At 32.7% G+C, this 26,938-nt stretch overlaps 2 protein-coding genes across 2 annotated transcripts; both read left to right on the top strand.

Annotated features, from left to right (window-relative positions):
• Positions 1–504: 504 nt before the first annotated feature.
• On the top strand, positions 505–5,448 carry LOC145950394 (uncharacterized). The gene is made up of 3 exons (XM_083061482.1): positions 505–615; positions 2,728–5,033; positions 5,115–5,448. Exons 1-3 carry the CDS (start codon positions 505–507, stop codon positions 5,443–5,445), a joined length of 2,748 nt encoding a protein of 915 aa, XP_082917608.1. The 3' UTR covers positions 5,446–5,448.
• Positions 5,449–7,051: 1,603 nt separating this feature from the next.
• LOC145950395 (uncharacterized) lies at positions 7,052–8,913 on the top strand. The gene is made up of 5 exons (XM_083061483.1): positions 7,052–7,548; positions 7,634–7,760; positions 7,865–8,143; positions 8,220–8,324; positions 8,419–8,913. The coding sequence occupies exons 1-5, from the start codon at positions 7,052–7,054 to the stop codon at positions 8,911–8,913; spliced, it is 1,503 nt and encodes a 500-aa protein (XP_082917609.1).
• The last annotated feature ends 18,025 nt before the right edge of the window (positions 8,914–26,938 follow it).

Genomic DNA, 26,938 nt, shown 5'->3' on the forward strand with positions numbered 1-26,938 from the left:
ATATGGACACTAGTTAAGGAAACATTTAGAGCACTTGAAATCCTCTTTCATTCTATAAGTAATCATGATATATAGTTGAGAGTACAAACAAGTGCCTATACCTTTTGTAATTTGGAAGGATAAACAAATGCTTTATGAGTATAAGAATAGAAAATGTTGAATGTTTAGATGGTAAAAGTAGCATTACCTGAAGTAGGAGCTTCTTAGTTTCTTCATATTTGCTCCTCAGTTGATCCCCAAATGGCCATAGATCCTTTGAAACAAGGAGCTTATCATTCAGAGAAGCGATTCCTGGGTCTCCTTTGGCAAACACCATTTCCACTAAATCAAGTGTGACCCTAAAGAAAGGCCATTGATTGTACATCTCTTGCAGAACCTTTTGAAAAGGCTGCAAGGCAAGGCTAATACTTAATACTTAATTAAAATTGTAATTTCATAGCCAATAAAAAACCAGACTATTAATTTATACTTAATTTTCTAGTTCAAAGCCATTAAGCTAAAAGTATGGAATCATCACCCTCAGGAACTAACTTATTCTTTGATTTCCTTAAGGCATTTGCACGTTTGAGTGGTGTGTACGGTGGAACTTATATGCTGAACAAGCAAAAATGCAAGGTAAGTTTGTGAAGATACTTTTATGTTCAGGAAATTCAATTACACTATAATTACTTGTGGTAGGACAGTTTTATCTTGTATGAACAGAATCAAATTGAATTTTGATGTTTATCTTGTCTGATACTGTTTTTTGGAACTATTTTGAAGCAGTTCATTTGTCCTTATTAGTTATTTTGTTCTCTTTCAATTTTTATAACTCAATCATTCCCTTAATTTGTACTACTCCAATTCTTGAAGAATCCATGATATACAAAGCAAAATGCTAATAAGTACTCCTAAAATGAGTTAAGGAAATAAAAGTAAAAAGTATGTAATGTAAAAATCATTTATACTTATTTTTTAAATAATTATAAGAATTTATTAAATGCTTGCAGTAGTTGGAAAAGATTCAAACTCACATTGAAGCTAATTTCATTGAAGCCCATTCATTTGGAATAGAACCAGTGAACCAATTGTATGCAAAATCTCTGTCCACATAAGGAAATTTTTTGGAAATTCTAAAATCAAAGAGTCACTGAACTATTTAAAATGTTTATATCTGGAAAGAAACCAAATCAATTTGTGAAAACTCATTACAATTTTTTTTCAGTAAGAAACTATAAGTAACGTATTTAAGTTGCTCATACACTTCTTGGAGAAAAGGTAGCTTAGCCAGTTGAGGTGGGAGTATGCTAGGTAGACTAAGGCGCTTGAGACTCCTAAAACACAGAAACAGTTCATCAATCTTAAAGGGGATTCATTAAGTTGCTCATACACTTCTTGCAAATTTATGTTGACATTACTTATATGTGGATTTAGATAACTGAATTAGGAAATTTAAGAGACAACACCACAAAAACACAGCCCAATAACTTCAGAAAAGAGATATGAAATAATTTGGTAGTCATACATACATCTTCACAACATGACAGACCGTATAAAAACTGCAATCACAATCAATGCTTCTCTCTGATTCAGCTGGTGGTTCACGATTGGAATCAAAACTGCAATCACAATCAATGCTTCTCTGTAATTCTGATAATGATGATTGGAACCAATAATGTTTCTTTTTTTTTTTATTAATCATTTCTCACATTGAGACTCAAAATCATTTCAGGGTGACTTAGGATATCTGTACCTTGATCTGTACTGAAGAAAAGGAAAGTATTGTAGTTGTGCTCACTTTGCAATAAAAGGAGGTCGCAGGATTTCTCAAACAGAATACCAACTTTTGGTATGTGAAAATTTCCATTCCCAATTTGTTAATTTGATTGAGGCATCTAACCGGAAATGATCTTAAGTTCTTTTAGATCATGGTAGTATAGTGTTAAACATTATTTTTTGGTGATTTCAGCTGTTAATATAGAATAGTGTGACAAATAGGTCAATCAATGTACATCTTTGGATGTTGCCAAGGTGGGAGAACTTATAATTTTATTTTTTCTAGAAACATAAATCCCCGTTCTAGGCTAACCTAATCTAATTTATAACCTAAAAGGGTAAAAAGGTAAAACTACCAAGATAAAAATTACAAAGATAAAAAAAAAATAAAACATAAAACTTAAAAAGCTGGGACGCGAAGTGAATCACGGCCGTGACTGAGAATCACGACCGTGATCTTCTCTGGAGCACATCTATGAAGGGTCAGTGGCGTTCACGGGTGTGATTGGGAATCACGGCCGTGATTTTCTCTGGTGAATCACGGGCGTGATTTAGAATCACGGCCGTGATTTTCCCTGTAGCTCAGCATTTCCTCTTTAATTCTTAAATCTTGATCCTGCTCAGAGAAAACACAACACATACCAAGAAAAGCATAAAATAGGAAAATGATATAAAAATTTATTAAAAACATGAAAGATATGCATGATTATGCTATGAATTCTTGTGAATTAAAGTGCTAAAATATGAGTAAAATACACAACATCAATAGCGTTGCCCAATTGCATCGGCACATGGTTCTAAATGACTTTAAACTGGTTAAAAACCAGTTTACCCCAACAAATTTGAATATAGCGTTGGTATGCAAAGGGCATATGACAATATATTTAAATGTTATTAATATATAGAAGATGAATTCCATTCCAACACCTTTGTCTTTCCATATTCTAATATATTTATGTTATAAATATACAGAACATGAATTCTATCCCAGCAAGTCGTCAATGGATGTATGATAGAATGTATATGGGGAGAAGAGGTTTAAAGGAATCTTTTGTACACGGGGTTGAAGAGTTTATAAGAATAGCTTGTCAACAACAAAGCTATATTAATGAAGGGAAACTTAGATGTCCATGTGCTAAATGTCAGTCCACAAAGATTGATGGTGTTCATACAGTGAAGGTTCACCTTTTCAAGTATGGGTTCATGCCGAACTACTACATTTGGACTGATCATGGTGAAGAGATGGAAAATGTTGACAATAATCTCATAGGTGCTTCCAGTATTGGTATAAATGCGACCGAAACTGAAACCTCTAACTCAATGCATCATATGATGTGTGATGCTCTTAGGCAACATGGGGCATTTGACATACTAGAAAATAATAACGTGGAAGAGCCTCCGAATGAAGAAGCACAAAGATTTTACAATCTTTTATCTGAGGCAAATTGTCCATTGTATGAGGGATCATCAGAGTCTAAGTTATCAATGTGTGTAAGACTTTTAGCATGCAAGTCTAATTGGAATGTTCCCGATGAATGCGTCGATTTTATAACAAAAATGTTGTTGGATGTGACTCCTGTGAATAGATGTTTGCCCAAAAATTACTATGACGCTAAAAGATTAGTGTCAAAATTGGGACTGAGTGCTAGAAGGATAGATTGTTGCGTACAAGGCTGCATGTTGTTTTATGACAATGATTATGGGAAAAATGATGGTGCATTATTGCAGTGCAAGTTTTGTCATATGCCAAGATATCGTGATCGCAACACTGGATCAAGCACAAAAAAACTAGTTCCAGTGAAGACGATGTTTTATTTGCCAATAATTCCAAGGTTACAACGTCTGTTTGCATCAATGCAAACAGCTGGGCATATGTGTTGGCATTATCAAAATAGAAGTACCTCTGGTGTTTTACGTCATCCCTCAGATGGTGAAGCCTGGAAGCACTTTGATCGAGTGTATCCAGATTTTGCAGCCGATCCTCGCAATGTACGACTTGGTTTATGCTCAGATGGGTTTAATCCATACATTCAATCAACAACTCCACCTTATTCTTGTTGGCCGGTAATTGTAACCCCATACAATCTTCCACCTGAAATGTGCATGACAAAACCATTTATGTTTTTAACTTGTCTTATACCTGGTCCACGAAATCCAAAGGCAGCTATTGATGTGTATCTAGAACCATTGATTGACGATCTTAAAAAGTTGTGGATTGGTGTCCAAACCTATGACATTTCAAAGAAGCAAAATTTTATGATGAAGGCAACATTAATGTGGACTATTAATGACTTCCCTGCATATGGCATGTTGTCTGGTTGGGGAACTCAAGGTAAATTGGCATGTCCACATTGCATGGAGCATTCTAAAGCCTTTACATTAGAGAATGGCGGTAAAAATTGTTGGTTTGACTCACACCGAAGGTTTTTACCCACCAATCATGCATTCAGGAAGAACAGAAAAGCGTTTATAAAAGGCAAGGTTGAAACTGATGCACCACCACCTACATTGACACCCAATCAAGTTTGGCAAAGAGTTAGGGATTTACCTTTAGTAACAGAAAATCCTAGCTTGCCTAGGTTACAAGGATACGGGGAGTCACATAATTGGAGGAAAAGAAGTATATTTTGGGATCTTCCTTATTGGAAAGATAATATTTTGAGACACAATCTTGATGTGATGCACATTGAGAAGAATTTCTTTGATAACATATTGAACACTGTTATGAATGTTAGTGGTAAAACGAAAGACAATGAGAAGGCACGGATGGACCTAGCTTTGTATTGTAGTCGACCTGACTTGGAAATGAAATTGCAACTGAATGGGAAAGTGTTAAAGCCAAAAGCAAATTACACTTTACCTATGGAGGAATCAAAGATACTTTGTCGCTGGATAAAAGAACTCCGTGTTCCAGATGGTTATTCATCCAACTTGGCAAGATGTGCTGATGTCGAAAAGGGAAGGATGCATGGCATGAAAAGCCATGACTGCCATGTTTTCATGGAGTGTTTACTTCCTATTGCATTCAGTTCATTGCCAGTGCATGCTTTAAATCCACTAACTGAAATAAGTCATTTCTTCAAAGACTTGTGCTCTACCACATTGAAGGTTGAGGATTTGGATAGGATGGAACTAAACATTCCAATTATTCTTTGCAAATTGGAAAGAGTATTCCCCCCTGCATTCTTTGATTCAATGGAACATCTACCTATTCACCTTGCATATGAAGCACGACTTGGTGGTCCAGTTCAATATAGGTGGATGTATCCATTTGAAAGGTACTACAATTATCATACTATTGTGTATAACTAGTATTGTTCAATGTTTATGAACCGTAACCTATTCATATAATTTTATAGATTTATGGGAGATTCTAAGCGATCAGTGAAAAATAAGGCGAGGGTTGAAGGATCGATATGTGCATCTTACATACACCGCGAAACAACTCATTTTTGTTCTCATTATTTCCACAACTCCACGTTGTCATCGCAAAGTTGTAGAAATGAATTGGAAACTGAAAGTGATAGGTGTCCATCATCGTTGTCCATATTTAATCAACCAGCTCGTCATTCTGGGAAGCAAAAATCTCATTGGTTAAGCCAGCAACAATGGAAGTCAGCCCATGTTCATGTTTTGATCAATTGTACAGAAGTTAAGCCATATCTTGAGTCAGTATTTTCCAACAATTGATTTTGTAATATAGTAAATCAAACTTTCTTTTTGAACTGACCACCTCATTCATATTTTTTGATAGTTCATTCGTACAATTAGAACAAATAAGTGAATCAACAGCTCCTTCTCGCATACATGATGATTTCCCCAAGTGGTTTAAGGATCATGTACGTAGCACAAAATTTATTTTACTTTAACATTACTTATATAAAACATAACAAATACTTTGTTGAATATTGTAGGTTTACAATGAACCTATAAGCGTCAGAAACCAACACTTGAGAGAATTATCACTTGGTCCGTTCATTGAGGTTAAAGAATGGCACACTCTATATGTGAATGGCTATAAATTTCATAACCATGAATGGAGTCAAGGTAAAAAGACAATAAATAGTGGAGTTTATGTCAAAGGGCTTACTGAAGGAGGTGATGATGACTTCTATGGGGTCATCCAACACATATATGAACTAGAGTACAATAGTTCAAGTTCTCCCAAGAAAGTCATGTTATTTTATTGTGACTGGTATGATCCATCACGAAGAGGTACACGAGTAGATCCCAAATATAATGTTGTCAATATTCGCATGGATAGAAGATATGTGGCATATGATCCATTTATTATTGCTCATAATGTAAGGCAAGTTTATTATGTCCCATATCCAACATCACGAATAGATAAACGCGGTTGGTGTGTGCCAATTAAAACAAAGCCTAGAGGTCGTATAGAATGTCATGTGGAGGACGATGTACCGTACCAAGTAGACCAAGTGTCACATGTCAATGAAGTCATAGAAGTAGAACCTATTTTAGGCTTCCAAGATTCACAAATTCTTGTTGAAGAAGAAGATGAACCATCCGAGATACAACCTGTTCATTTGGAAGAACATATTCAACAAGGGGAATTTGAAGACAATGATTTGGAGCAAAATTATGATGATGAAGAAGGAGAATTTGAAGACTATGATTCCGAAGAGGACAATGAAGAAATGGAGATGGATAATGAGAATTCTGATTCGTCTGACTAGGATTATATCTATTATAGAAATTGTGAGTAGGAAAATATCATGTTCAATTGTAACATCAATGTTTAATTAATATTTATATAAAACCAATATATATTGTTTCTCGTAGTAATCACTTGATATTTGCATTGTGTTGGTTTACCGAGCAAGCGCACTCAAGTCTCTGTAATATAGTAAAAGGTTGTCGAACCTCAGGGACTTGTGAAGTAGATTTTCGATTTCTATTAGACTAGTTGTTACTTGTAATGTGTAAGTTTGAACATTCACATGTGTTAAACAATAAGTATGAGTAGTGAAATAGCCTTAAGTGACTAACACAGATTAAAGTTAAAGAAACAATATAAGAAACAGTCGGGATTAATTTCATCGATCTCCCTCCTATGCATTCCTAATGATTCTAGCAACTGATTCCTAGATAAGTGTCTTAAATTAATGTTTGTATCACACCATTTAGACACTTATCACATTGTTTTAATTGCTACATAGTATTTAATTATAATGTTTTAAAAACCATTAGGTAACATAATCATGTTTAATTCTATGTTGTGAAATGTTTAAATATTGAATGACCACAATTTGTTAAATTGTTTTTTTTGCAGATAATGGCATCAGGAGGTGCTGATAAGTTTCCCCAATGTCCTTCACTTGGTGGCAACAAAGGAAAAAAGGGGAAAAAACCAAGGTATGTTCTTAGACTACCTAAACAAACAACCCAGCCACTTGTAGGTTTAGAGCCCATAACTCCTCAAACTGAAATCCCTGCACCCATGCCTCACCAAACAGAAGTTGCTACGAGCACACCTCCCCAAACCCAAAATGCTAGAACCATACCTCCTAACACCCAAATTGCTACACCCCCATTACCCCAAACCCAAAATGTTGAACCCACATGCCCCCAAAAACAAAATCAGTTACCTTCTTCTAGAGCTTCACATTGTGAACCTAGTAGCAATGCATCACCAATGTCAGTACCCTCCAGACTTTTTGAAATTCCTACTGGAGATGAAGAGCAACTGTCCAACAATGATACATCACCATTCAACAATGAAGATCCACCAGCTGGGTCTGTTCTTCCAATGATTGAGCCTTGTAATGATGGGTAAAATTTATAATTTTTGCTTTCTAAATCCTATTTTTTCTTTCCCAGCATTGAACTGATTTAATTTTTTTTCCTCAATAATTAGGTTTTATCCAAGCAGGGTAGCATCTAAGGCAATCACATTGACTATTAAGCAACAATTTGTTGAGCCATGGATGACTTGGGGTGCAATGACGGAAGAACAAAAAGATATCTTCTTTCAGCGTTTTAAGGTACATAATTTGTTTATTATCATTCTGTTCTAAAGGGATTACGTTAAATGCACTAAGTTTATAGTCATGAATAATTTAATTGCTTCATTATTCTGTTAATGCAGAAAAAAGTTTCATGGAGAGCTGAACATGAAGAGAAGATAAAAAAAATATTTCACACAAAAGCATCTCATAGGCTTTCTGAAATGTTCAAGAAAGCTCGTCAAATAAACAAGAAGCCTGATTGGATGTTTGATACAGTTTGGCAGAGTTTGATTGCCCAGTGGATGGCCCCTGAATTTAAAACAAAGAGTATCCAAGCTCAACAAAATAGAGCATCTGAGAAAGGTGGAAGTCTGCACACAGGTGGCTCCATCACCCATCACGAGCATGCTATGCGGATGGTAATTACATTAAACTAATATATTTTATTTAATATAATTTTAGAAATATGATGATTAACTATTTATACAATTATAGTCACAAGAGTTGGGTCGCCTTCCACATGTTGATGAGTTGTTCCACCAAACTCATGTACGGAAGCTTACGGGTGATTTTGTTGACCAAAGATCTAAGCGAACATATGTGAGTTATTTTTTTTCGTATTATTGCTTTATTCTTTTCAATTTTAATCATCTTTCATAAATGTCACTTCTAAACATCTTTATTTGTGAAATAGGATCAATTTGAGACTATATTTAATCAAGCTAGGTCTGAGGCTGCATCTTGTACAGGAGGTTCTGAAACGTCTTCTATGGACCCAGTTCAGGAAGAAAGACTCCGCAATAAGAGTTGGATTGCTGCTGCTGGTGGGGTTACAGACAAAAGAAGACTTTATGGGGTTGGAAAAGTCGTTTCTCCATTGACATTGGTGGATAACTTCACAAATATATCTTCTGCTCGTGCTATTGAAGATTCAGACAAAATTATTCAATTGGAAGAGCAAGTCCGTAAGTCTAGGGAGGAGGCTCGTCAATCTAGGGAGGAGGCTCGTCAATCTAGGGAACACCATGAACGCTTGCAACGCCAGTTTCAATCACTGTTCAATGCTGTTCTACCTCTCCTACCTTCTGATACACAGCATATTTTGCAACAACAAGTGGATAACCAATTTCATGACAACCATGATGACCAACAACCACCACCTACTGGACACTATGGAGATGACTATTAGTTAGATGTTTTTTTTAGATTATGGATCCACAACTATTTAAATATTTTATTATGTATAATTTTATGCAAAAATAGTCTTATTTTACACTATGACATGGAAACTAATTATGCATAATTGCTATGGGTATTTTAGATTTTAAAGATGTTTGATTTCATATTGTGGTTATAAGATATTTAAAGAAACCTGATAAGTGATTTTATTAATATTTCTGACCAGGTAAAACTATTTATAAAGATTGGTGTGGAAAGGTAAACAAAATTCATGCAATGTTGAAATCAGTTACCTACGGAAATTTCCGTAGGTAAGTTATCTACGGAAATTTCCGTAGGTAAGTTATCTACGGAAATTTCCGTAGGTAAGTTACCTACGGAAATTTCCGTAGATAAGTTACCTACGGAAATTTCCGTAGGTAAGTTACCTACGGAAATTTCCGTAGATAAGTTATCTACGGAAATTTCCGTAGATAAGTTACCTACGGAAATTTCCGTAGGTAACTTATCTACGGAAATTTCCGTAGATAACTTACCTACGGAAATTTCCGTAGGTAACTTACCTACGGAAATTTCCGTAGATAATTGCATCCGTAGATATATTCCGTAGATAAACGCATCCGTAGATAAATTCTGTATCCGTAGATAAAATCCGTAGATAACGTTATCTACGGAAAAATTTCCGTAGATAATGTTATCTACGACCTTATTATCTACGGATTTTTTTCCGTAGATAATCCGTAGATAATTATCAGTTATCTACGGATTTTCATCATTATCTACGGAAAAATTCCGTAGATAATGCTGATTTTTCTTGTAGTGTAAAATCATCACTTTTTTGTTAGGGCATTGAGAAGAAATGTGGCCTCTCCCAAGACACTTAAAGCATTTTATGTCACTAGACTTGGTGCTAGTGTATGAGGTGTTTGTTTTTTTATCTTTTTCTTTACCTTTATCTAGATTTTTGGAGGAAGAAGTATTTTTCTTGTCAAAATCATTTTTCTTACCCTCCCTCTTGTAGTTATCCTTAGAAAAAGAAGATGAGTATGAGCTTGCTTTAAAACCTTTTCGTAAATTTTGTTGTTCAACCTTTATGCAAAGTTGAACCAAATCATCCAAATCCCTATAAGGGAGAAGCTCAACCTTATCTCTTATTTCATAGGATAATCCACTCAAAAACCTAGCAATGGTAATATTTTCCTCTTCTCTAATGCCAGCCCTCATGATGTACAACTCCATCGTTTGTCTATATTCTTCCACAGTCATATTTTTTTGAGGGAGTCTTTGGAGCTTGTTGATAAGCTCCCTAGTGTAGTAAGAGGGTATATGCCTCCTCCTCAAGGCACTCCTTAATTCATTCCAATATTGAATTGGAGGTTCATTATGGAGACGCCTATCTCTAACAAGAGAGATCCACCAATACATGGCATGACCTTGAAAACTCAAAGTGGCTAGGGAAACTTTTCTTTCTTCACTTACTTGGTGGCAAGTGAAGATTTGTTCCACTTTCATTTCCCAGTCTAGGTAACCCTCCACATCATCTTTTCCATGAAAATAAGGGAGATCTACCCTAGATTCCCTTGTCTTGGAGGTCCTATGGATTCTCCTAGGAGGTGGTTGATAATGATCTCCTAAAGCTAGGCTATCATGCATTGACTCTCCTAGTGTGGAACTATGAGCGTAGGAACTATGTTGACCATGGTGATGTTTTCTTTTATCTTTCTCCTTTAATAAACGAATTTCCTCCTCCATTAGAGCAAATTGAGCTTCTTTTTCAAGTTTTTGTTGTAATTCTTGCTCTTTCCATAGCTTTAGTGATCTTAATTCACGTGACAATTTAGTAAAACTTTTGTTGTCACTTGAATTAGTATCACTATGAGGAGTAGAAAATTCTTCCATTATAGGTGAAAGATTCTTTTTTATGAATGAACTTTGAAAAGCAATTGTTTTTGTGCAAGGTTAAGACTAAGTACTTAGAGGATTATGTATACAAATTGAACTTTGGAGGGAGGTGAGCTACTAAGAGCCACTTAAAAACCAAACCTCTTCAAGTAAAAATTACTAATCCCCTTTGTAGTTAATCTTTACCAAATTCTTTTCAATGAAAATTATTTTTGATGTTTTATGAACTATGATATACTAGACGTGAAAGCAAGTAAAACAAGTATTAAGCAACAAATTAAACTATCTAACGTGTCCTAGGGTGAGAGCTTGAGAGATACCAAAGATCAATCAAGGACCACTCCCACCAATGCACTAACGAAAATGGAAAAGCTAAGGAGAGATGGTTGTGCACCAAAGACACCCCCAAGACACTCCTTGAAATGGCCAATTACAAAGTATGAAAAACAAAGAACAAGTGGCTCAAAATAAAATATGAAAACAGCCACCAAGAATTAGTGATAGATTAGTGACCAAATTTGCAACAAAATTTCAAATTAGTAAGAGAAATTGGTCACTAAAATTCGTCACTAACACTTTTATATATATTTTTTTTAAAATTCAAGTACAATCTTCAATTGAATCTCCAAGAGGTCTTCACGGAAATTCTAGTCCAGCAACTTCAAAAATTCCAGCCACAAGTGTTTGGTGTTTGATCTTTTGAATTTTGATAGCCAAATCCAAGAGTCTCCTTTTTCCTTTCCTCCTCCTTTTCTTAGTCCTCTTTTGATGACCCTTGTAGAACTAGCTTCTAAGGAGATAGGCTAGGTCAAGCATAGGTCACATTTGAGTTCCATAATGAATACAAAAAGCAAAGGTATTAAAGGAAAGAAGATTAGGGTAGGAGAAGTCAATATAGATGACAAAAGACAAGATTAGGCTAGGTCAAGGAAGAACAATCCTAAGAAAGGTTCTAGAATTGATTCATAAAACCAAAAACACTCAAGAAAAATGTGAGCGGAAAATTTTAAGATGCAATTTCAAATCCAAACCGAGAAGACAACAATGTAGATTCAACCCCTTAATTGGCTTTTTCCTTTCAAATTTAGGTTTAGCACTTTTTTTTTTTTTAATCAAATTTCTTTTGCATTTTTTTTTTAATCCTAGGAGTTGCCTTTTTCTTTTAATCAAAAAGATTCACACAAGTCTGGTCAAACCTTAATTGAAGTACCAAAACCGGATTCAAATTGAAATTCAAATACCACCCAAATTAGGTTAAAATGTAATGAACATGTAACATGCTTTTGATGCTTGGTTGGTTTATGTACCACATGCACGGTTTTGGCTCCAAATTTTAAAATTCAAATTGCAATTCAAACACAATTTTCCAGCACACATCAATGATACAAGATCAAACCTCACGGATGTAAAATTTTTGTGTAAGACATTTTCAAGATTTTGGAAACCTAAAAATTTCTAAGAAAACTACTAATGATCTAGTAGTAGTTTATGAACTCAAACAAAACCAAAATGATGAGCTTATACCAAAGAAAAATAGATCTCGGCCAAATCCAGAAAATGATTCAAAATTCACTCAAAACAAATTTCAAACGGATCACTCAAGCATAGCTAGGAAGTATGAACATAATAAGAACTACACATGACTACTAAACATTGATTCAAAATAAAAATGACTCAAATACACATGGACCGAATAAAATTTCAAATATGACTCAAAGAAAACAAAAAGATCATAGGCAGAATTTTCCTAATAAGCACAAAGAATTGGAGCATGATTCATGGAAGCATATAATCAAAGGTGCATATATGAACCATTCAAGCAACAAGAAACTAGATCCATCAATTTTAAGACAAGAAAATAGATCTAGGAAAGAATCAACTCTAAAATGACAAAGACTCAAAAGGAACACAATGAACAAAAGATGAACACAATCCAATCACGGATCCACACTTCAAAAGACAAGGAAAAGTGACTTATCTCTTGAAGAACCAAATGCTCTAGATACCACTTGATGAGGTTCCACTTGGAAATCCTCAAGAATCCTTCAATGCTCCTCGGTTCCTTGGAAGAATGACAAGGAAAGGCATCTCCAAGAAGCACCAATGTGACCCTAGCTTGCTTCTAGCTAAGTCCGGAAGAAGGAAGAGTTTCCTAGCTCTACAAGGAGAAGATCTCAAGTAAGGTAGAGTTAGGAAAAGGTGACTTTCGGATAGGAGTTTCTATGGAGAGAAATCTCATCAATATACGTCCAAAAGTGATACATGATTCGACCATAGCTAGATTTATAAGATAAATTAGGTTAAGGGTTTAAGTTGGGTTTACCTAGAGTTAAGTAAAACCATGGTATGGTTTACTTAACTCTAGGCGCCAAAATTTGAATTTAAGAATTCAAATTTTGGTGCCAACCGGCCACCCCCTCCATGTGCACTCATTTGGATGTGATTTGGTGTCCATTTGAGTTGCATTTAGGTCACACCATGTGCATGTGTGCACATGGCCGAAATGCACCTTCAAATGATTCCAAATTACATTCAAATGAAAGTGTACAAGTTAACCTAAATTAACCCTAAATCTAAATGGCCATGAAATGAAATTACTAAGCTAATGGCCGGAACTACAAGGCCCAAAAGAAAGTACAAAGGCACTAAGGCCCAATCCTATACTAACCCTAATCTAATGGGCTTGAGACAAAGCCCAACAAAATAAAGTGGTGGGCTTTCCTTGGGCTTGGGCCCACTCTTCATGCATCATCCTTGCCATAGCCCTAGTAGTTGGGCCCTTAGCCCATGGGCCTCCTCCATCATGATCATTATGGTTTAGTCGCATTAGATAGTGATGAAAGCTGTAGTGGTTCCCTATTGTTGTATGAGATGGACCAGATTGTTTAAAGGGAGTCTAAAAGTAAATAACATACGGTTGTGCGCCTAAAGATTTTTGTGATATAAGCACTTAAATGAACATAAAGCCCAAGTGAGAGATTTTTAGAAATTTTATTTCTAATAATTATTGTGGGCTACATATATTATTTGTAGTATTTATATTAGTTATTTACATTTAGTTGGGCTCAATAAAAGTGATCTAATTTTAGTGAGCCTTTAGACTACCAACAGAAAAAAAAATTGATAAGGGCCCAAATAAGTGGAAACCAGATTTGGCCCGTTAGGGGTTAATGGGAACCCTAATAGGTTTAAAATCATAAAGATGGTCATGGTCCCCAATATGCCAAATCAGAAATACACGTCTCTCTGTCTTCCCATCAAAAGAGTAACATCAAGTCCCATCAAGGAATCCAGTGATTTGGCTGAGGAAGATCATTGTAGCAAAAGACTATTCCGCTGCAACCTTTTGATCAACGTCAATGGATACAGGTATGTATTATTAACATTAACTCTGTAATCTGAGACAACGGTTCTTAATATTGATTAATGAATAATTTCTATTTGGCTTAAGAAATTTTATCCTAACAATATTTGCATATGTATATGTATGTGTAGAGAAAGAATGAAAGAGATCCACTTACTCTTATAAGAGTATGTTTTGGTAACCTTACTCGACCTAATAACTCATCTTTTATATCAAATTTCAACGATTCAATTATTAAATTAAAAGTTCTTAATGCATATATAAAGTCTATATATATTTAGAAATTTTGAAATTTATTTGATATTTCATATTATTAATTCAAATTGACTAATAATTATAAAAATATTTTATACACTAATTTGAATTTATATAACAAAGTATCATATAATCAATTTTGTTTTAAAATTTGTAAACTTGATTTATACATTAAGAACTTTTAATTTAATGTTGGATCGTTGAAATTTGACGGATAATCATAATTAGGTGAACATGTTTTATTAAAAATAAAATAAAAAATAATTAAGTGAGAAAATATTATAGTATATATATATATATATATATATGTGTATATATGCATTGAAATTATTACAAACATGTGGTTGGTGAAAATTGTACTAGACACAAACTCTTAAAATAAAGTTTTAAGTTCGAGTCTTGTATTTGAAAAAAACGTAATTAGAGAATGAAATCTTATTAAAGGTGACCCATTCAAGTTCTTTGACAACATAGTTAAAAAATATAATAAAATTATTATAATAAATAAATTTTAAAAAGATGGATTAAATATAATTTTAGTGCTTCAAATTTAGGATAAGTTAATTTTTAAAAATATCAATTTTAAGTTTGAGAGATTTAAAACAAATAAAATAATATATAATGATATATTTTTTTATTTAAACTGTTGACGTATTTTTATATTTAGGCAATGAAGAACAAATAGCTAGAAAACGGGAAAAGAATGGGAGATTTTGGTGACGATGAATGTGACTTGGTCAAAAGAATATTATTTAAATATAACACATGGATTTTGTTTTAAAAGTATGAATATAAAATTTATCTTCCATCCGGTTGGTGTTTTTAGTTCGTAACTACTGATATGCATATCGAATGGTCTACGTTAGAATTCGTAAAAGTTATGTTTGTGTGTTGATATAGTGTTTTTGGGATCTAAGATTACTCATATGTATATATCAGACAAAAAGGAGAGAAAATTAAAGTCACTATGATAGGCTGGTAACGTGAGCATCTTGAACAGCAAATGACTATGACAAAAGGAGAGAAAACAAAAGCCACTATGAGAGGTTCTAAACGTGAGCATCTTGAACAACCAATGACATTATGTGTCAAACATAAATATGGTAAAAGGGTCACAGCCATATTCATTTTCTTTTGTTAATCCGATTTTGTTTTTTTCAAAATACATCATTGGAAAGGAACCTTTAAGTGAGTTTAACTGCTCGATTGAGGATTAATTTTGTAATCGGTTCAAAGGAATGAAGCTTGAAAAGATATTTCAAAATATCTTCTGAAAACCAAAATTAATAATTATGGTATTGCAGCACCTAAATTTTTTTAAAAAAAAAGTAAATATGTATTTAATTATGTTTTTAGTAATCCAAATTGGAGGTATATATATTTTTTTTCCTTCAAATTTAAATTTTATGTTTTTAGTTTCTATATTTTTTAAAAATATTATTTTAATTCTTTTAAAAAAAACTTATTATTTATCTCTTTACTCAAATGTTATTAGTAAATATCTCAAATAAGACTTATTTATTATGGTGATGGAAGCACAATGGAGGTGAGGGATGACTAGGCCAGTGATGGTAGCGACAAGAGGAGAAGGGGAAGCATACAGACAATAGTGTGACACCCTCTACCCTGTATGTCATAACACATGAAGAACACAAAAATTAAGTTACCTCATATATAATAAAATAACTCAAAATCCTTACAAGTAGAAAGAATCACATTGTTAACATAAATTAAACTTAACAGAATAACATAATTATAACGGGATTAAAGCCAAACTCTCAAAATTAATAATATGAACCAACTCCTAAACTAGTCATAATCATGCCCTGATGTCATGACATTCTTATCAGAGCAAAACCCATCATTGAAGACTAGGTCTCTTCACTAACATCCATAACACCATGTTGATGATCTCTTACAATAAGCACAAGAACAACAACACAAAAGCAAAGGGACCTTCTCTAGTAGTGTATTTAATATCGTATCCTAGAAAAAACACTTTTATGCAAATGATGCATGTCAAATAGACTCAATGCATTACATGCACATGGTTCCATGATTTCACATTTCACATATACCTCATTACTCATCATCCACTTTCATATATTCATCAACAAAGATCGATTCATACCTATATCAACATCATAATACAAGAATCACAACATAGAATTAAACAAAAGAACAATAGAAGAGTTGCAAGAAAAATGACACATGATGGCATACGTCCCACACTTGGCGCAATACCCTTAAAGAACCACATTGGTCTCTGTCTAGACTGCATCTGACATGATTAAACTCACGCGAGCAAAAACACTACAAAGAGTCCTTATAGCTTCCACGCTCAACGAGAGTGAGCTCACGCCTGAAAAAAGTGTCATAGGGGTTCCTTAGAGCTTATGCATCTAGTAAGGGTCATCCCATGCCTAGCATGAGAGACCCTAAGAGAAAACTTTACTCTCGGCCTCGACAATGCCCAACACACCTCAAGTGACGTCCGACGACAGTATATTAATAAAAACCACATATATCAAGAGTAAATAGCTTATTTTTTATCCATCAAAATTATAATGATGGTACTAGGTTTCAACCTATAAGAACCTATGCATTTTACCTCAATTCCCACAGGCCTCATTACTAGGTCGATCCTAATAATTAAGTAAATAGTTATTTTAAACTTCAATTAAATAATAATGTTTTGGTTGTTAATATATGGGCTAAAAAGTGGGGGTTTAGAAATTAAAGAATTGATATAAAAAAAATAAGAAATTAAATAGTTGATGAGTTTTTGTTAAAAATAAGTATCAAGCTTGACCCAATTTTGTTCCCTAGAATCATAGGGTTTCAACGAAATTTTTCCCCTAATATTCTATTGACTATTGTCTTGTTTGTCTCTTGGAATCATGGTGTTGTAAAATTGTTCTTAGAGGAATAAGGAGTTTGAGGAGTGAAGTGTTGTTAAACATTACATTGGAGGAAACATTTTCTAGATAATAAAGGAGCAAATTACACACTCAATGTGTGATTCAAAATGTGGGTAGCAAAGTCACTACAAGAAAAATGCTGATTTCCGGCGGAAAGAGGTAAATTTCTGACGGATTTTTTGTTTTTCGACGGATTTTCGACGAATTTCAATCCGTCGGAAAAAACGCCGTCGAAAAAAAAAATCTGTTGGAAATAATTTTTCCGACGGATATTTTCGTCGAAAAATTCCGTCGAAAATTTCTGACAGAAATATCCGTCTTAAAATTCTGTCAGAAAGTTCTGACGGAATTATCCGTCGGAAATTTCCGATAGAATTTTCTGACAGAATTTTCCGTCAAAAATTATAATTTTTTTAAATTTTAATAAATTTATTAATGTAACAACCCTCATATTTGGCCTCTCAAGGATTCTATTTCACGATATTTCACTGTTTAGCGTGTTTTATCCTTACTTGTGCAATTTCTGGGAAACTTCCCAAAAGGTCACTCATCCCAGTACTACTCCAGGTCAAGCACGCTTAACTGTGAAGTTCTGATGAGTAAGCTATCGAAATGTATATGTATGTTATCAGTATAACTTGTACAAATTAATTCATTTAAGTCATCCTCAAATATACAATCTCATATTTGAACTATAATAATAATATATAATAATTTTATATTACGAATAATAATAATAATAATAATATATTTAATTATTCTTTTTTTTTTATATGTACTTACTTTTATAATTAACATCTACTTATTTTTATTTAAAATTATAATTTAAATTATTTAATTTTATAATTTATAATGATAATATAATTTATAAAATTATAAATATTTATTTATTACATACTTATAAATTAAATTTTAATATTTTAAATAAATTATTAATTAATTTAATATATTTATTTACCTTAAATCAAACATATAAAATTCAAAAAATGTATTTATTCTTGTTTTTTTTAATCAACTATTAATAAAATATTAACTTAAAATCTTATCTAATTATATATAATATTCTCATATCAAATTTAAGACAAGATATTAGTTATACAAAAATATTAAGATCATATAGTAAATTATCAATAAGATTTTAGTTAAATAATTTAAAATAAGTAATGTTTCAATTATATTGTTAATTAGCAAATAATTTATTCCAAAACTAATTAATTTTTTTATATTAATTATTAGTAAAATTTAATAACTTTTAATTTAGCAATTAATTGGATCGATGAAATTCAACACACACCATGAGTTATTGAGCGGAATAACTTTACCAAGAGTTATTTTGTAAGTTACCTTAAATCAAACATATAAAATTCAAAAAATGTATTTATAACCCCCCCCATATATATATATATATATATATATATATATATATATATATATATATTAAATGTGACTTTTACTAAGTATTACACCGCTCAATAACTTTATATTAAATGTGAATTTGGTAAATCCAACTGTTAGTTTGAAAGTTCATATCTCTTATAGATTATATATACAAAACTTTATATTAATCCAACATAATTTGATACTTCATTTTTATAAAACAAAATTGATGTAATATATTCATTTCAAAATACACTAAAATATGAATACTTTGATTACCTTCCAGTTGTTGTTAAATTTTAACAAAATTTGATATACACGTATAAAGTGATATAAACTTTCAATTTAAAGGTTGGATTTACAAAATTCACATTTAATATAAAGTTATTGAGCAGCATAATACTTAGTAAAAGTTACACCGGTATAATTATAACCCCTATATATATATATATATATATATATATATATATATATGTGTGTGTGTGTGTGAACTGGAAGCAGCCATCCAAACTTTACTATAATCGGGCCACTGCCCCTGATCTCCTTCTTGAGGAAAAGAATGATCAAAGTTTTCGATCATTCAGTGCCACAAACATCTATGAATGGAATATAGATGGTTTAACCGAGTATAATATCCTCAGTACTCTCCAACATATGACAATGGTTTCTACAGCATATCAAACTGCTCTTGATAGTACTGATGATGCTATATATATATATATATATATATAGGGATGGATGCACGTTTGGAATAGTGGGGCACTTGCCTCCACTACTATTTGACATATACATAATTTTTTATCTAAAAAAAGAATATATTTTAAAAATAATAATTATATTCTAATAAAATAAATATATAGATTCAGAAAAAAATGTTTATTTATTTGATATCTGTCAAATTTTTGAAAGAAATTAATTCTCATGTGATAAAAAAAATTTCTTAATAATGAATTAATTTTTTTAAAAAGTTTAATTATAATATATATATATATATGTGTGTATATATATATGTGTGTGTGTGTCTTAATATTTACATATATAATGTAATATATTAAAATAAATAATTTTTTGATAAAATAAAATTTGTAGCATGCATGTTTATCTTTTTTGTTTTTTATTTATTATATACGTTGATTGAAAAAATCAAAATAGTAAAATTGTATACATTGATTAAAAAAATCAAATTAAGAAAAATCAGAAGATTTATTTTCCATTTAGAATTGTTATTATAAGATATATTTTAAAATAAATTATCATCTAAATATATATATTAGATATTAAAAACATATTTATATCATAAATAAATTAAAATTTATTTTTATAAAATTTAACATATTTATTTTTATTTTTAATAGTGTTAAATTATTATAAAATAAGTCTTTATGATTGTAGTTCTACCCAAACATTTAAAAAATGTCTATGATAGATAAATAAGTCATACTTAAGATATATATTTTTAAAGAAAGTTAGGTTCAAACCAACTAAATTATAATAAAATATAGTGTGAGCTAATTTATTTTCATCTTTAATACTAATCGTAGATATAAAAAACGTAATAAATAATGATAATATATATTTATACCTTTAAAAGTTATATATAAAATTTTTAAACTACAAATATATATAATAAATTAAAAATAATAAACTAAAAATAAGAAATTAAAATAAGAAATTAAAAATAAGAATTAAAAATAATAAAAATAAGAAATTTTCGACGGATTTATATTTCCGTCGAAAATTTCCGACGGATTTATTTTTTCGTCAGAAATTTCCGACAGATTTATATTTCCGTCGAAAATTTACATTTTTCTTGTAGTGAGTTGACCCTCAACTTCATAGGTTTTTAATTTGATAATGATATTGAAAGTTTGATTTTTTGGATGGGTTATGAATAAACTGAACCCATTATTTGTGTGATATTTGGATTGATTGAATTTCTTAAATAATTATTTTTAATCTTATTTAATATTAGGGTATTAATAAGTACATTTGACGATGATTAAGTGGTGCTTGATGGTTGATGAATTTGATGAATATGTACAATTGGAATATAATGAGATGTTTCTTTTAACTACACTCATAATATGAGAATTGTGATGAAATTGATGGGATAAATCGATCAAGAGAATTGAACTAGGTTGAGTATTGTTGAGAAGGGTTTCGTAAAACCTCAATGTGGACATTTTTGTGAGTCTGCATTGAGCACAAGAGTACCCACGCTAAGTGTAAGAATCTTAGAGATACAAAGCTTGCTTCTGTTCCTTTGTCTTTAAGAGAGACAAGAGTTTCACTAAGCACAAAAGCTCGAAGAGCCCAATGCTTTTGGCACTAAGCACAAACATACATGTTAAATGCAAAAGCCATAAAGATTGACCTTTTAGTGGGCACTAAACGATCATTATCTTAGTAAGCTCCATTTTACGGAAGAAATGTAAGTGTTTGAATGTTAAGCGACGATGAATCTCGAGAAGCATCATAAGATAGTTCTAGTGATTTTGACATTAAGCATGACGTGCACATAAAGTATGAGAAACACAAAGAGCAACTCATACTCCTTATGCTATTGACGCTAACACCTCCAACATGTTTGTCTCTATCATAGTCACACAAACCCACTGCAAGAAATGTTACATATAGTAGTGACATACAAAAAGTGTCACTATAGGTACAATATATGTAGGTATATGTCTATTTGACATATAGTTACACACAATTTTAGTGTTGATTTTGAATGAGATTTAACAACATATTTTGTGTGTCATTATAGTCTATACCCACACTTTTTAATAATATACCAACATATATTGTAGTTATTGTGTGGGTAAAAGTAATTTTTAGTGACATGTATAGTGTCACTATAGGATGTGTGTCACTATATGGGAATTTTGTTGTAGTGTGCATATCACCATTGTTGTTATCACATCAGCGTTATCACCTCCACCACTTCTTCTTTCACTATTACCACCATCACTATTATTATTGTTGTTGTCACCATCATCACTTTGTTAATGTCACTAGTGCAAAATAAGGTTACTACGTCACCTCTTTTATGTTATATATACGAAAATACGACGTAAAAAATAAGCGGTGACATTTTTGTAATTAAAAGTGGACTATTTTACGTCGGACTAGGTATGGTCCGACGTAAAATACACAATCTACGTCGGCCACAATACACGTCCGACATAGATTGTATAATTTACGTCACCTAGTCCGACGTAAAATATTATTTATATGCTCACCATTTCGTTCCCTCCCTGCGCGCGCCTTAGTTTACTTATTTTGTCATCTAAGTTTAGAGAAAGAAACTTACATATCTTAGTCTCTGCACACGTTCTCTTTCTAAGCTGTTTTGCATTGGGCCTGCACATTTGAGGTTAGTTTCAACTTAATTAGTTCTCTTCTCTACATTATTTTGTGTTAATTGTTCATCTGGAATGGCCCGTTCTGCAACTAGAATAGGTCGTTCTACTTGAATTTATTATTTGTTAATTGTTCATCTGGAACAGGTCGTTCCAAAACCAGAACAGGTCATTCCAGATTAACAATGCAGCTGGAACGGGCCATTCTGTTTTTAGAACGGGCCGTTCCAGACACATTAATTTTGTGTTAATTGTCCATCTGGAACAGCCTGTTCTGGTTTCAGAACGGGCCGTTCCAGATGCATTAAAGAAGGAGAATGTAATTATTAAGAGGGACCAAATTACGCATTAACCTTTAATTTAGCGTTGTATTAGTAGAAGTATTTATCAATTTTATCCGAAATTACTATCGATTTTTTAGGGTTGTGTTTGTGTATTATTCATTTTTTTATTAGTTGTTTTGTTGCTATGTTGTTATTATCTTTTTTACTTTATTTGTCTATTTAGTTAATTCGTTGTTTTGATAATGAGAGTTTAATTTTTTCAGGATTATGACAGATTCGGGGTCTGGCAGTGGAAGGAGGGAAGGTAGATCTGTCACCCGATTGTCTAGGTTGACAGCTGGACGCATTGCCAAGGAGAGGACACCGGTTGAGGTGGATCCTCATTCTGGCACGGCATCAGCCCAAATGCTGTAAAGTTTAGGAGCTATTTAGGAGTCCTAGCTCGACGTCATGTTTCTATTATCATTCCATCATGGGATGACGTTAAGGAGGCTGACAAGAACCTCACGTGGCAGGATATTCAGGTATATACTTTCACATCCCTTCAATATTATATAACTTAAATACGTTATTTAGTATTTGTTGTTATTTTGATAGCAAAATTTTTACATTCCTAACACTGAGGTCATGAGGAGGAAGATGTTATCTGCCCTTGCCACCAGGTGGAGAGACTTTAAGACTTTCTTGACACGGGAGTATGTATTTGGAGAGCGACAAAATGAGACTCCCTGTCTAAAGTACCATATTACTGATGAGGAGTGGATGCAATTTCGTGCCACTCGATTGGACCCTTCTTGACAGGTTAGTTATTTGATAATTCTTACATTGACACAAATACTTAAGGCATATTTTAATTAATCTCATTTTCTTATTTGTATTATTGCAGGCCAAAAGAGTAGCTGCCCAAGAACAACAGAGCAAGAATGATGCACCCCATATATTGTGAAGAGGGGGATATGAATTAAAAAAAAAAGAAATTGATGAAGGCTAGGATAGAGACATCAGGGGTTGAGTCTGCTGACCGTGTGGATTCACCTCCCCGCTATGAGATGTGGATAGCAGCTCGAACAAAATCAGATGGGCAAATGACTTCTAAGTCTGCAAGGGTCATTGCCGATAAAATAGTAAGTAAAAATATACAAACTAAGACTCTTCATTTCAACTCATTCAATTCATAAGTTTAGTTTAGGGTATACTTATTGTTAATATGTTGTAGGAGGGTTTAGTTGAGCAGACCACCCAGGGCTCATTTTTTCCCCATGGTCGGGATGATATACTCACAACGGCCATAGGAAGGCCAGAGCACACAGGGCGTGTGCGTGGTATTGGTGGTTCTTGGAGTCACCGAGATTACTTTGGTGCACCACCATCGAGGAGCAGTACTATTGACTCTTGTAGTCAGGAGGCTATGCAGAGAATGGAGATGCAGTTTGAAGAGAAATTGAAGAACATTCAAGAAGAGTTTGAACAGAAGTTTGAGTTTTTGGCTCATTCTCAGCAACAGACTGCAGTTGCTCATGATGGTGTTCGAGTCAATACTAAAAGGAGTTGTGCTGCTCCAGATCCCTCAGGGGAACAGACTCACACTGATGTACTAAACTAGTATGAGTTATATGTTAAGGATGACCCCCCACGGTTAGTGGCTATTGGTCGAGTATTTGAGGGTGGCTCAACCATCCATGGTGTCCCTCTAGAGCCAGGCTAGACACAGGTTATGGTTGACCAAGTTCAAGATGCTGCTACTCCAGTGCCTTTTCCCAATATAGAGGTTCAACTAGTGGGGCAGGCAACCGACACATTCTTAGCTTGGCCAAAATGTTTGGTGATGCCGCTTTCAGCACGGGAAAAGGTAATTCTATTATTTCTCTTTTATATTCTTATTATTCTATTATTGTTTAACTAATTTTGATTCTTTCTTTAGGATTTTATCAATCGTGGTAACGAGGTCATGAGAGAACCTGTTGTTGATGATGCTGATATCGCAGAAGCTGAGGATGATCCCATATCTAGGCTTCTAACCATATTACCACGATTGAAGAAGAAACCAATTCAATTGCAGTGGGACATTAGAGTTTTTGGAGTTGATAGTTCTAATGTTCCACTATACGTATCCCTGCCCGATGCATTAGAGATTGTTGGGAGAAACTCCATGTTAAATATATCTATCATACAGTTGTGGGCCATGTAAGTGATATTTTCTTTTATGAGTCTAAAATTACAATAATTACATTTAACTTATAATAATTAATTGTGTTAGGTACATGGACAAATTGAGTGTGGAGCAAGCACAAGCACAAGTATATGGATTTATTGAGCCTTAATCCATCCAAAAATCAGGAAACACTCAGGTCCAGATCTAGCAATATATGCAAACATGGATGAGTGAATCAGGAAGAGATATATACATGGCTCCATACATTGACAGGTTAGTTTTTTAATTGATTTTTTAATCATGGTAATTTTATAACTAATTTTTTTGTCATACAATATAGGTCCATTGGTAGTTAATGGTAATCATTCCTAAGGAATACATCGTGGTGTGGTTTTGTTCACTACATCGAAAACCAAGCCACGAAATTAAATGTCAATTATAAAGGTAACTAAATTTTTTCATTATGTTTTAAAACTGTAACTATATATATTGGCTAACATCTATTTTTATTTCAATTAATTAGAATCATGTCTAGAGCTAATATTTTAAGTGGAAGAGCCAGATCAAAGACATTGCAATTCATATACCCTAAGGTTAGCAAATTAATTAATAGAGGCAATAATATTTGAATTTATCGACTTTGGAAATAATAGTTATTTGTTTATCATTTTAGTGTAATAAGCAACAAGACTCGTATGAATGTGGCTATTACATCATGTATTGGATGAAAGCCATAGTTTTTGCGGGTATTACTGATTCTTGGGGCAGGTAATTCATATCAAAATTTATTTAAGTATATTTACCTTTATAATAATTAACATTGCATATTAATGACACTTAAATTAATGTTTCAGGTCTTTCAAGATCCATCTCCATTGCCCGAAGATGAAATCATCAAGATAACAATGGACAACTTTTTTTCTTCAAAGTATATAATAGTTAGATTTCTAAGTTTAGTTAGTTGGATATTATGTTTCTAGTTTGATAGCATTGACAAACATATGTTTTATAGCTTTTTTAGGATAATAGGATTTACATTGTCTTAATTTATGCTTTTTAAGATTTATATATTATTTTCTTTTTTTCATTCAATTTTGAAATATAAATTATATTTGAATTTGTATTATAGACTGCCTAGATTAGGTTTTGTATTTTGGACTGTATGCATGTTTTGGGTGTATCAAAAAATAATAATTTTTTTTTAAAAAAAATGCATAAATTTACGTCGGACACACCATGTCCGATGTAAATTTACATCGGATATAGCATTGTCCGACGTAAATTTATGTCAGACATGGTGTGTCCAACGTAAATTTACGTCGTCTGTCACGGCTGACGTAAATTTATGTCTCCCGCATTAACGTCGGACCCTTTTCTGACGTGAAAACCTTAAAATAGCCGACGTAAAATACCTCTTTTGTACTAGTGTGTATATACTTACTTGCTTTTTTACTCATAACACGTTAACAAACTTTATTATAAGTGTGCAAAAGCCATAAAGATTGACCTTTTAGTGTGCGCTAAACGATTTTTATCTTAGTAAGCTCCATTTTACGTAAGAAATGTAAGTGTTTGAATGTTAAGCGACGATGAATCTCAAGAAGCATCATAAGATAATTCTAGTAATTTTGACGCTAATTGCTATTGACGCTAACCACCACCAACATGTTTGTCTCTATCATTGTCACACAATCCATATCATCATCGTTGTTATCACATCAACGTTATCACCTCCACCACTTCTTCCTTCACTACTACCATAGTCACTATTATTATTATTGTTATTACCATCATCACCTTGTTAATGTATACTTACTTGCTTTTTTACTCATAACACGTTAACAAACTTTATTATAAGTATATTTTAGAAAAATTATAATTATAACTTATTACCCTAATCCGATTATTTTGATGCCAAATCTATTTTGTATACTTGACTACTAGTGAGTATGATTTACAATGATGCAATTATTTTATTATGTATTGACTTTTTCCTTTTTCTTTTGACATGCTTAATTAAAAACTTATGTTTAACTCATAGTACTGATCAATTAAAAAATATATTAATGTAAAATAATATGAATAGAATCCGGATGATTTGATGTTTAGATATTAATTAATATATAAACGGTGTACGAAAATGGTATACAAAAAACATATATAGATGTGATTTGTTCGAAGGGTTGAGCTAGGCAATAGTGGATTAGTAAAACCTGAAGGATTTTTCTAAAAAGATACTGCAATCTGAATATTGAGCATTTATGCATGTTCCTAGATGTAAATTACTAATTTGAATAATTTGCAATGCTTTTGGATGGCAAGGCAAAAATACCTTTTAGCACCCAAGGGCATTTAAGTCCTTTGGAATGAAAAAGAGTCTTAAAAGCAAAAATGGGGTCATAGAAAGGAAAGACGTGC

The sequence above is a fragment of the Cajanus cajan genome, chromosome 8 (assembly GCF_000230855.2).
Source record: "Cajanus cajan strain Asha chromosome 8, NIPB_CcT2T_4, whole genome shotgun sequence".
Classification (NCBI taxonomy): Eukaryota; Viridiplantae; Streptophyta; class Magnoliopsida; order Fabales; family Fabaceae; genus Cajanus; species Cajanus cajan.

Bases quoted from the DNA above. Each gene is read 5' to 3' on its own strand.
- LOC145950395 (XM_083061483.1), top strand. From the start codon at position 7,052: ATGGCATCAGGAGGTGCTGATAAGTTTCCCCAATGTCCTTCACTTGGT. The intron at 7,549-7,633 runs GTAAAATTTATA...CTCAATAATTAG, and splicing joins ATTGAGCCTTGTAATGATGG to GTTTTATCCAAGCAGGGTAG. The intron at 8,144-8,219 runs GTAATTACATTA...ATACAATTATAG, and splicing joins ACGAGCATGCTATGCGGATG to TCACAAGAGTTGGGTCGCCT.
- LOC145950394 (XM_083061482.1), top strand. From the start codon at position 505: ATGGAATCATCACCCTCAGGAACTAACTTATTCTTTGATTTCCTTAAG. The intron at 616-2,727 runs GTAAGTTTGTGA...ATAAATATACAG, and splicing joins TGAACAAGCAAAAATGCAAG to AACATGAATTCTATCCCAGC. The intron at 5,034-5,114 runs GTACTACAATTA...ATAATTTTATAG, and splicing joins TGGATGTATCCATTTGAAAG to ATTTATGGGAGATTCTAAGC.